At 41.6% G+C, this 11,940-nt stretch overlaps 1 protein-coding gene across 5 annotated transcripts in view; it reads left to right on the top strand.

Moving 5' to 3' along the window:
- Nucleotides 1-523: 523 nt before the first annotated feature.
- pbx3b (pre-B-cell leukemia homeobox 3b) overlaps nucleotides 524-11,940 on the top strand; it is a 58,993-nt gene continuing 47,576 nt past the window's right edge. For 2 of the 5 annotated variants that reach the window (XM_079371045.1, XM_079371044.1), the window contains exons 1-2: nucleotides 524-1,935; nucleotides 2,506-2,579. In XM_079371045.1, coding sequence (XP_079227171.1) covers nucleotides 1,688-1,935; nucleotides 2,506-2,579 — 322 coding nt within the window. In that variant the 5' untranslated portion in view covers nucleotides 524-1,687. The remainder of the gene's footprint in view (nucleotides 1,936-2,505; nucleotides 2,580-11,940) is intronic. The other 3 variants (XM_079371047.1, XM_079371046.1, XM_079371048.1) reach the window with 2 other exon arrangements.

Below are 11,940 nucleotides of genomic sequence, written 5' to 3'. Positions count from 1 at the left end.
AAACAAAACCTTTCTGCCAAAACTTCAGCATCGATGCTTTGTAATTTTGAAGACCTACTTTTAGTACAGGCTGATTTTCAATTTAATAAAACGTGCCTCCACAGTTTACATCCCTGCTCTGTTATTAAGAAATGTTCCTAAAATGAAGCTATACATATATCTAATTACATTTTCTTAAATAAACCTATCCTCTTCTAGCTTATTGTAGAGGTGCACAGTATATTTGCTGCCTTGCATCCAGCTCAACAACTTGTCTGCTGCCATAGCAACTGCGGAGGAGCACGGAGCAGCGCCGCCTGCTTGTGCAATGGATGTCACTCGTGGCAACGACCAATCAGAAGTTCCCATCCTTTTATACAAGCGGTGTGAAGATGGAGGGATGAAGTGGGTGGGCTCTCAGCATCATGCATCTGCCAGTAATAGGACGCGCTGATCGTCAGTCTTCGTCACTCTGGGCTGTGATTGGTCTAGGAGCTTTACTTTCCAATAATATAAACATGTCTACTGCCTGCCAGGCTTGAACCAGGGCTTACAGGGACTACACAGTTCTACATCAAACTGTATAAAAACTCTCATTATGTATTTGCCTGTGTGGTTGCAGGGCTAAATCTGTATTATTGCTAAAGAATATGCACATTGCTGCACGTGCATGCCTGAGGAAAAGAGGATATCGTGCTGCCGCTACTGCGAGAAAGAGAGAGAGGGAACTGTTCCGAGCTTTCATCATTATAATCACCATCCTAAGTACTAGCTCTTAACATTTTGTTTTTCGGTGTTCAGGCGAGAAGTGACAAGAATATAGACCCCTCCTCTGCAGGGCGGAGCGTGCATTTTCATTCCGTATTTTGTATTTTTTATTTTTTTTTCGAGCCTTGTTCCCTGCTCTGACACGTCTGCACTGAGTGAGTGGCATTGGCACACTGTCAATCGCTCACTACCGCTGCCATCAAACAACATAAAACACACACAGGCAGAGGCTGGAGCTCATAAATTTCAGCAGGGCAACATATTTTTTGCGCATCGCCTTTACACAGCGTTGTGTCCTCATTAATTTCTCTTTCATTTTTTTTCTAAACACAACTTTTTTTTTTTCTACATTTCATATTTTTATAGTCACATTTGGACACCTTAAGCCGCAGCTTGTGTTTTTTTTTTATACGCGGGAATCATTTCTACACATTTATAGTTGGCAACACATGCAAGATTTTTGTATGTGTTTACACGTTTCCACATTGGATATTTTTTTCTTGCCGGTGCTTCGCGAGGAGGATTTGGACATTTTTTTCTTTGGAGAGGAAATGCGCCGGGAATCCAACGAAGAGCGCTAATAAATGAGAGATCACCAGGAGCGTTTCTGTCTCTAGCAGCCGTCAAATCCAAGAGAAAAGACAGATTGGCACGAGGATCCGCGCAAGGAACGATGGACCGGCAATTTTGACAAAGAAGTTTCAAAGAAGAAAGAAGATTTATGCGTTTTTCTACTGACACATTAACGCGTTTTGGCACTTTGGACCGCGCGTAAAAAAGCGAGAGGACAGCGAGAACTTGGACTCAAGATTTACGCTAAAACACCACTGCTAGGTGTTTTTTTTTAAATCCGAGAAACGTGTGTGCGTTGCATCGTTGAAGAAATCCCACAACCGTGCATCCCTCCTGTCTGCGGTACATGTTTTAACCCATTTCGTATATGAGTTTTTCAATTTGTGTGGCTCAGTGCACAGACTCTTTAGCAGCTACTATGGATGATCAAGCCCGGATCATGCAGTCCCTCGGCGGCGTGAGTCTGGCCGGCCACTCGGTACAAGGAGGCATGGCACTGCCGCCTCCACATGGACACGATGGGACGGACGGAGACGGAAGAAAACAAGACATTGGTGACATTCTGCATCAAATAATGACCATAACTGATCAGAGTCTGGACGAGGCGCAAGCAAAGTTGGTTGATTTATATCTTTTATTAACTTGGCCCCCCTCCCCGAAACGCTGAACGCATCATTATTGAGATGTGGCCCGCTTAACTTAAGTCCCCCATGCATAACAATAGGCTGAAGTGGCTTTAATGATAATCTCACACCGAGGTGTGTTTAGCAAGTGAGAAAGTTGTCAGTAAGAGGACGTGAGCATTTTAGAGAAACTGCTTGTGTGCCAACCAGCCTTGTTCTAAAAGTTTCTGCACACACATCCAGAAGTAAAAATTCTGATGATATGAAACTATATCAAATGCTGAAAATTCATGTTTAAATACTCATTGCATCAATCAGCTGTCAATACTCATTACATTTATAAAGAAGTAACAGCCTACACAAAGTTCAAACAAAACCAATAGATTTCCTTGATAACTTTAAGCAAGTACTAAATGGATCACTTTTAATGACAGACTAGTTATGTTGGAACATTGAAAGACCTAATGCTTCAACTAAAGTTAAAATCTCAAGGTGTAGTATGTATCATATGGGTTTTCAGTGAATTTATTTCAGTATTTTATCTTGTCTTATACTGAAACAGGAAACATGGACTGAACTGTCACAGAATGAAACCAGCACTCTTCAGCGTTCTCTGTGAAATCAAAGAAAAGACAGGTAAGATCTTTTTTTTTAATTAACATATTAGAAATAGGAGGAAAATCACACCTGCACACAGACATGTTAACTTCCCAGTGATCTGATACATCCAGGTCACAGGTTACCTCTGTCCAGATAAATCAGTCACTTTCTCTAAATATGTCATCGGGTCAAACAGACACAGCATGTTGTCACAATGGAGGTGCAATTGACGCTGGAGATGCTCTCATATCTGCAGAAGCATCTTCTCCAGCACTGGTTGCATGAATTAAAACAGAAAGTGCGCTCCAGCTTTCAGCCTCACTACTCTGGCACTGCACAGGATGGGGAGATCCCGCAGCATATGCTCTGTATGGCTAAGATCACACTGATCTAAAACCAGACAACAAAGACCACATTTTTACAAAAAAAAGCTGCAGCTACACCCTCAATCAATAATTGCACTGTAGCCGAGTGCTGATTTCACTATATCACTACATCCTGATATAATGCAAGCTCGTCATCAGATTGTAGAAAATAATCGAACATTGCAGAAAATATTTTTTTTCCTTTTCGTACAGTTCCTCTCTATGAGAGTCAAGTCTGCAGATTTCTAGGACTAAGGTTGAAAACTTTCAGTGAGTGAGCACGCATGTATCCACATATTTGCAGAGACATTTATATCTGGAAACACTGCAAACATTTTTATGCAAGAAGTTTGGATATTTTTCAAACTCTACTGTAGTTTATTATGAAAAAGTTACCTCCTGTGCAGACAGATAAGTGTTTCCAAACCTCAGCACAAAGTGCAAGGGACACAACCTAGTTTTAATTAATATTATCAAATGAAAACAACATTTTTATTTTCGCTTTTTACATACCTGGATTATTCTGCCTTGTAGTTTTGTTTTGTTCTAATATTACAATCAGAGCACAATTGAACCGTTGCTCGGATTATTCCAAACCCATCAGTCAGTTGTTCTTCAATGAATTTTGTCTCTCTCTCTGAAGAAGAAAACACTGAATAGAAATAAAACAATGCAGTGAGATTGGTGTAATTTAACAGACCTGATCCCTGGTCAGATTTGTGACCTTTGTGCACTTTATGAGGAACCTGGCTCAAGAGAGATCATAAAAGTTTATGAACTTCCTAACACAGGTGGTGTCCACAGGGGCAGGCAGAGGGTCCCCGGCCGAGCCGAGGTCCTTTAGTGTGTGTGTGTGTGTGTGTGTTTGTTTGTTTGTGTTTCGACAAATGAAAGAGGGAGATCGTGTATCACACACATTTTGGTTGTATGCAGTCTTTGATTTAGAATAGTTTTCTGGTACAGACGTGTTGCTGAATGTGAATATTGTAAAAGTCAGTCACAAAAATATTGAACAATTTATTTAAAAAAAATTCCTGTTTTTCACGTTGGGATTACTCCGAGTATTACTTCCATCAGATGGTTTACCAGTTTGTTTGTTACAATCTTGTACGACTCTCCAGTTTGATTGTCTCCAAGCGCTTACATTCAGCTCACAATAGGATAAAAACAAAAGATTAAATGACATGAAATTTAAAATAAATAAATATTCATTTCCACATGTGCCTGTGTTAGTGTTGCATGGGGACTCAGTCTGTTTTAGGAAGAGATGAGACATAGGAGGAGAGGAGGAACAAGTGAGTGTATATGTGTTTTGGTTTATGTCTGCATGGTTAACCTGTGGTTTAAAGTCCCCCCCCCCCACCCCACCCCCCCAGCCCTCAGTCATTGACAGAGCTCAGCTGGTCTGGTGGCCTTGTTGACCAGCCTGTTTTTGCTGCACACAGTGATCCTTTCACTGGCTCCTGCTGCACCGTTCTCAGGGCATCTTGGGCCCTTTCATGTCCGTTCAGATGGCACGGGTGGGGTGTAAGGGGGGGGGGGGCTGTCTTTTTTAGTCGTGGGATCCAGCGATGGCTGAAAATGGCTTTTAATAATAAATTTGAAAGCGGTCCAAGAATCATGGATGTAATTACTGCGCGCATGTATCATGTTATCCAGCCTTATTGTCTGGCATGAGGATGAAAAGCGAGTCCAGGGTTCAGCTTCAAAGCTGCAGAAGTGTTTGTGTTAAATGTTTAGTTTGTGATCACTGCTGACACATTATCAAAAGGAGCTCGAAATCGCTCATGTTTTTTTTTTTTAGATTTTGGGTAGACAAGAGAGGTAAAGGAGTGCTTTTTGCAGTCATGGCAAGACATTTTGAAGAGTTTTCAAAGTTTCTGGCACTCTAAGTGTTATTGTAGAGCTGCAGTGTGTTTCTGCATTGCTAATGCCCTAGAAGTATTAATTCACTTTGATATGCTAATTAGAGAGCATTATGCAAGAAATGAGATTAAGTGGCAGCGTGAAGTCATTTGCCTGTCACTAAATTGAGTGTTTTTAGCAGGAGGGTTTTTTCCCCCTTAAATTTTCTTGGTTTTGCATTTAGATAAGCTGAATGTGAGACATGGCTGGCATGAGCTGTTCTTTGTCCTTCAGTGTGTGATGTTTTTTTTCTTTTTGTGCACGTGTGATTTTTTTTTTTTTTTTTTTTTTTTTTTTAAATTAAACGTTTTATTCCCTCATGTTTCAGCACAAAGGATGCATTCATGTTGTACCTTTGTTTCCCTGAAGGCTGCATGCAAGGACAATGAAGGCATTGAGGTAAAATTGCCTGTGATTCAGATGAGTTTTGCAGTTATTCCTGTGTGCCGGGGTTTGTTTTATCCTGCTGCCTCGTCCTGCTCTCATGCTTGGCTTGGAAGAGAGGCTCCCAGCAGCAGCAGCAGCGGGAGCGGCAAGAATAACAAAGGTGAAAGATTACCTCCATATGGTATTTCTGACCAGGAAAAGAGAGGTTCTGTAGCAGGACTCCTCTTTGATGTGAGGTTTAATCAATAGAAAGAGATTACAGAAAACTATTACAGGCTAAATCACGGAGTGCCACAGAGAGGCTTAGCCCCTCTCCACAGCTCTCTCAGCTGCACGGCGCTTCTTTTGGCTGCGTATTGACTTGTTGTTTTGCTGACCTTTGACTCGTCAGGTTCAGAAACAGGGGGTCTTGAGAGGTAGGGGAGGGAGAGACAGAGAGAGAGACAGAGAGAGAGAGAGAGAGAGAGAGAGAGAGAGAGAGTGTGGCAGATTCAGGCTGATAAATGCTCCGACCCAGTGTTCAGAGCAGTGGATTAGTGAGGGAGTCGGAGCCAGTGTTGCTGTGATGGTTGCACATGTTCTGCAAAGCGCTAAACATGCTTTCGTGGGGTCGCCTTCGATATATGTAATGTTGAGCTCGGAAAACAGTGTGTTAATTAAATAGAGTTCAGGATGAGCCTGTAATTAACCACATGCAAGGCTGACTAAAAGCATTACCTGCAGTAAATAGAGTTAGGACTGAGGAGGTAAGCATTTCTGAAATCTACAGGGAAGATTAATTTCAATAATTCCTGACAAACTTAATGACCCCTCTAATTCCAATTGGGTTCTAATTATTAATACAAACTCTCTTTTTTTCCCTTTTTTTTTGCAACTGTAGTTCAAATAAAAAAGCAAGGGAACAGAATTTATTTTGACTTTATTTGTCCACCTGAGAGTTTTTTTTTGTTTTTGTTTTTTTTCACGCTGCAAAATCTCCAGTAAATGCCTGACAAAGAACAGAAAGCCATTCAGCAGGAGAGACAATTGACTTTGGCTGCTTTTTGTCTCACAGAGCCCCAGTGATGCGGCTGCAGAGACTAGATAGTGTTGTGCCGAATAGCTTGCGCACAGCTGGGTTCCTGACTGGCTCAATGGCAGGGCCACTTGTGCTTCCTCCTCTAAAGCACAAGGGGGACTGGGGAAGATGTGGCTATTATCTAAGTAGCTCCCAAATACCCTCCATTTCCCCATCAGCAAGGATGAAAAGAGGGAGAGCCACGCAGAGAGAGAGAGAAAAAACAAGAGTGTACATATCAGTTTCATTTGGAAGGGAAAATGCTTTTGTGCTGTGCAGATAGATGCCTCTGTGCCGGAGCGCTCTGGTATCTTAACGCACGGCTCCTCAAATCAGTTTTTCTCTCTTTTTTTTTTTTTTTTTCTTCTTCTTGTGCACGGTGATTCAGTGCTGTCCCTCCATCTGCACACACAAGCCCCCATCTTGCAAACGTCTCCCTCGCTCCCCCTCCATCGCTCTGAGCGCTTTCCGCAGGCTCCTGCGCGATCAACAGCTCATAATTGTTTTTTGCACATACGTTATGCAAATGAGTCTTTATGGCAACTGGCATAACAATTAGCATCCTCCAACAATATTTTAGTAGGTTAATTGCGAAATTTCTGAATTGTACATCTGAGTTGTTAATTAGGCATGACAGAGGTGGTGAAATAGTTATCTTCAGGCGGTGGCAGCCAGCAGAGGCTGCTTGGGATGCAAAAAGGAAGGATTGATTGAAATGAGTTTACAGCAGGAGGAGCGGGGCTGTTGGAAGCTCTTTGAACGCCAATTTTTTTTTTTAAGTGTCTGCCTGTTGCTGAAGGTAAAATGTATGAAACTGGCACTTCTTCAACTCTGACCCCCCTTAGAAGCAGACTGTACTTCTGTGTCCTTTTTAAAGAAAATACAGCAAAGTGGACGATACAACTTGTTGTCTCGTCACTGTCAGTTAGGACAGATTTTTTTTCACGACTCAGCCATGGAGTCAATAAAAGGACAATTCCTTTGAACAGACTGAACATTTGAAAATTTGCGAAAATGCAAATTTAAAAAAAAAAAAAAAAAAGTTTAATTAGGGCTTTTAAAAAATATTCTCTGCTTCTGAAAAAAACTTTCAAAAGTCTCCATTCATTTTAATCATGAATCATCTCCAAGAAAGTGACGTTGTTATGATCCTTTCATTAAAATTTAAAAAAATGATCAGATTGCTGCTGCTTTAAATAAAGTAAATGCTATGAATACACACCTTTAATCCTCTCAGCTTTCACCTTATCAGGCAAAATGAAATAATGAAACCCAAAGGCATCCTTCAGAATACTTTCCCATCAGGAAAAAAACACAAAAAGGCCTTAATCCTGCAGAACATGAAGTTAATTTTGAAAAATTTAATGATCGTGATAATACAAATATTCAGGTTATTTGAGCTGTAGCTTGCATTAATTGATAAGCTAGTCTTTTGACCAAATAATAAAATACAATTACATAAACTTTTCCAGAGTCTCCTGCAATAGAGGTTTATTAGTGTAAAAAGGGTTGGAGTGAAAGACTGGTGCAAACGCGTCAACTCTCTCAGTAATGACTCTGCTATTTATAGGTCCCTATTTCATTAGCTCTAGTGTTTCAGGGAAGAGTTTTCCTCCTGGGACAATAGACACCACCATGTTCATTTACTCTGTACACATTACATGTGGACAACTAAATGACCCGTCGTTTGTGAGAGCAAGAGCTCTGAAAACAATAGGGCTACTGTCACTATTTTTTGCTTTTGCTCCAATGACCTCTTCTTTATTTAATCTTCATGATTGATTTACTGTAGCTTAAAATGTTTGGGCTCAAATATCAGAATTTATTGGTGTGCGTGTGGAGGAGTTGCTTCTACTTCAGGATTTTCTGTAAAGTGATGAAGGAAATCGGAGCAGAAGTCAGTTTATGGACACATTTTAAAATTGATTTGTAATATTTTGACAGGTACAGTCTGTAGTCTGTTACAAGACAAAAACTCTTTTCTTTACTCTTTCGTAAAAACAGAAAAAAATAGAATCCGTACCTTTTTACCTCCCCATTTACAGGCTTGGAAAAGAAGCCCCTCTCCCCATTGTTCCTAATGCCATTGTTCCACATGTTTCATACATTAGAATGATGTATTGAAGACAGAAATGGGAAAAAGACTGCAATGCAATGAAATTTTAATCAGCGTCTTCTGCTGCTTTAATAAGGCAAATAATTCTTATTGGCTTCTGTGTTAAGATTTCTAATATTTAATTCATAACAAACCTTGCATTATTCTGCTGTAGCCCTGAGACAAGCTGCACTCTGCTGCCTGCCAGGAGGAAACTGTGGGGACAGAAAAGATATAAAGGGAACTGCACACTGAGCATTTTTCTCACTCGCTGTGGCAGAATACTATCACATTGTCTTGATATTTCCTGAGCATTAAAAAACAGAACTTTTAAAAAAAAATAAAAAAAAATAAAGTATCGCAGAGCGTGTCAAACTGTAGCGCTTCTGCTGTGGATATGTGGGAAAAAACAAAAACAATTCCTCCCTTTTTCAAATCTGTAAGTGCTCACTAAAGTGTGGTCATTCGACATATACCATCTTTTTGTTTTCTTAAGACTTGAAGTTGATTTTTGTGTCTGATGTAATGGAGAGATGGCGAGGGGCCAGCGGCTAGGTGCTGGCTCATGTTACAGTGAAACGACGGGCCCTGTTTTCGTCTCTCGGTGAAACGGCTTAATTGGTGTCAGAGCCCCGGGGATAAAGGCCTCTTGCTCTGAAACACAGCCACACAGGCCCCTGTCTTCCCTCAAACCAGGAGGAACGGCCGGCGTCTGCTGCTGAATGAGGACTAAGCCGTGGACTAACAATACCAAATGATGTTTGGGATGACAGAAATTAATATGCGCTTGCTCCCAGAAAGCTATGATTAATGACGGTGGGCAGGGGAATGCTGTCCCTCCTTTTTTGCTCTTCTTTGATGGGGATTGAAAAGCAAAAAAAAAAAAAGAAAAAAGGGCTGATTTCTCCTCTCTTTAGAAAGTGGAGGTCATCCAGAGTACATTACTGCTATTCTTCTCGGAGTTTTTCCCTCGTACGGGACGCGATTTTGAAGAATTTTAGAACTATTGTGCGCCAGTCAAACACACACACGCAACCCTGTGTACCTGTGCAGCGAAATTCCCACACCACCCATCAGTTTAACTTTATAACTAACAGCACGAGTATTGTCACAGCTATTACAGGCTTGTTTCATGCAGGATCATTTGAAATGACGATTTGCGCCCAAAAAGAATCACTTCTATCAATTTTAATTTTGGGGATTGTCGTGGATATCCTGATGCTTTTTTCTGCACACACACACACACATTGATTGGGAGCCAAACGTGTGAACAAAATGGTGGTGTGCTGTTGCCATGATAATGATCTGTATCTGTTGTGTCCTAGGAGGAGACACATGAATATTTAATTGTGTCTGCTCGAGAGATCCCCAGACCCTTCTGTTCATTTCTTACTTTCTCTAATGCGTTTCCACCCTCCTAGGTACTTCCTCCCTAAGTAATGGAGAATTAAAGCGAGCATTAAAATGATATAAATTGCTATGTAAGGGATTTTCTAAGGACATTTGTCTACGGTACAATACGGTCGGAAATTCAAATGGCAAGTTTTGACAACGGACATTCTGCTGACATGGCGAATTTGCTCCTCAAATAAGCATTTCCTCCGTCAGAGTGATTGATATGTATTAAGCATGCTTTTCTCTTTTTTTTTTTTTTTTTTCATCACGCTGCTCCTGAAGATGATGCGGGTGCGAGGATATGAGTTTTAAACAGTGAGCCAATTCCCTCTCATATTGATCTATTTGTGTTGCCGGAGTGGCAGGTGCTATACGGAGACTGTGTCAGCTTTGATTGTTTGTGTCAGTGATCCGAGCCGACACTGAGCTCTCTTACTGTTCGTCACTGCTCTGGCTGCCTCTTGATGAATGGCAGCAGACTGAACAGATCCTCAGAAAAACTCATGTCTACGCTGTCTCACCAGCACTGTGAATCAGCATTGGTCCTGCAACTTGTATGTGAGTCGTATGGAGAGATTTTTTTTTCTGATGCAAAATTGCAGGACGCATCTGTATTCTTTGCAGGGATACATCCTTTAACATGCAATTATGTTAAAGCCTCGAAACATAAAGTGTGTTTTCTCTGTCTCGACATATTCAAGATTAGTTCCGAACCTGTGTGTTCATGTGTGTTTGTGAAGGTGAGTTTGGGGATGCTTGCAGCCTGTGTAAGTATGCAGAGCACGGCGGGCCTCTCGCGGGTGCTGAAGGAGAGCATGGAGTGGCAGAGTTAATTTATTTAATGACTGAGCGTCTTATATCTCCCCAGCCCTGATTAGAATCCATGCTTGATGAGGGAAGCGATAGCGGGGTGTGCACTGCCCCTAGGCCCTCGCACGTACACTCGTGGTTGTCTTCCTCTGGTGCATTTTTTCCACCCTACTCCCCTAAATCCACATAAATAATTGAGGAAATCTGGAAAAATGCCCGTATAGCTGGGATAATTTCCACTTTTTTCATTCATACGTCTGTATGTGTGATCATTTTGTTGCACCCTGACAGAAAATGCAGCTCTGAGGCTGATTAAACCTGTGTGTGTGTGTGTGTGTGTGTGTGTGAGGCGTGCTCCGTGATAAAGATGAAGTGCAGTGGAGCTCCATGAACGTGGGAAAGCCAAACAGAGTGTGTCACTTTGGCAGTGCAGGCCCTGTCAGCATTGGGGAGCTGCAGTTGTAAAAACCATGACCTTCCTCTTTGCCAGCATGTCTCTTGCAGAGCCAGAGCGCTGCCCCGCAGATCTGGGCCGGCTGTGGGAGGGAATACAAACAGAAAGAGAGAGAGAGAGAGAGAGAGAGAGTTGGGACAGTGGAAAGAAATGGTAAGGGCCATAATTGTAAAGAAGAAGAAGAAGAAGAAGGGGGGGGGGGGCTGCTTGGTTGATGTAATGAAAATACTTCTTGGAGCTATCATGACGGAGAAGGTGAGAGAGGGAAAGCGAAGAGGGAGAAAATACTCCTCGGCTTCTAACATTTCCATGAGCCATCATCAGTAATGCCGCAGCAGCCTCACACACCAGAAATTATTTCTTCAGGCGTCGCTGTCAAGTGTTATTCAAATAACACCAGCCTCACATTTGAATAACAGCCGACATTTTGAATTAATTAATCAGACAAGATAGTCTGGGCCTTTTCTCATTAGTCTACAGGTCAGGCTGGGGAAGATATATGCGCTGGTGATGATATACTTGTCTTTAATAGTGATTTATGGAGATTTTGGATTGTACTCGATTTGTCAAAGGGCCCGGCAGCAGAAAAATAGGACGGTGCATATTTCATTACCTAATCTTTGATACGTTTCACGATGCTAAAAAGATACAGTCCTGCTGTTTAGATGCACAGGAAGCTCTTTTACGTTCACTCTTCTTGAGTGAAGCACGCACACACACACACACACACACACACTGTATTTTTCCACCCCACATACGCACATTTAATCTCCTCTCATAGACCTCTCCCATTTTACTTTTCCTATGCAATTAAGCGAGGGCTGTAAATTATAACTGTGTCGTACTTTAATTATCATGGTGTAAAAATAGAGTTCCTGTCTTTGAGAGGATTTCATTAACTTACTCAATATTCCATGTCAGCTCGGAGA

The sequence above is a fragment of the Symphodus melops genome, assembly GCF_947650265.1.
Source record: "Symphodus melops genome assembly, chromosome: 1".
Lineage (NCBI taxonomy): Eukaryota > Metazoa > Chordata > Actinopteri > Labriformes > Labridae > Symphodus > Symphodus melops.
The sequence above is the reverse complement of the archived record's forward strand: the minus strand, read 5'-3'. Positions and strand labels throughout refer to the sequence as shown.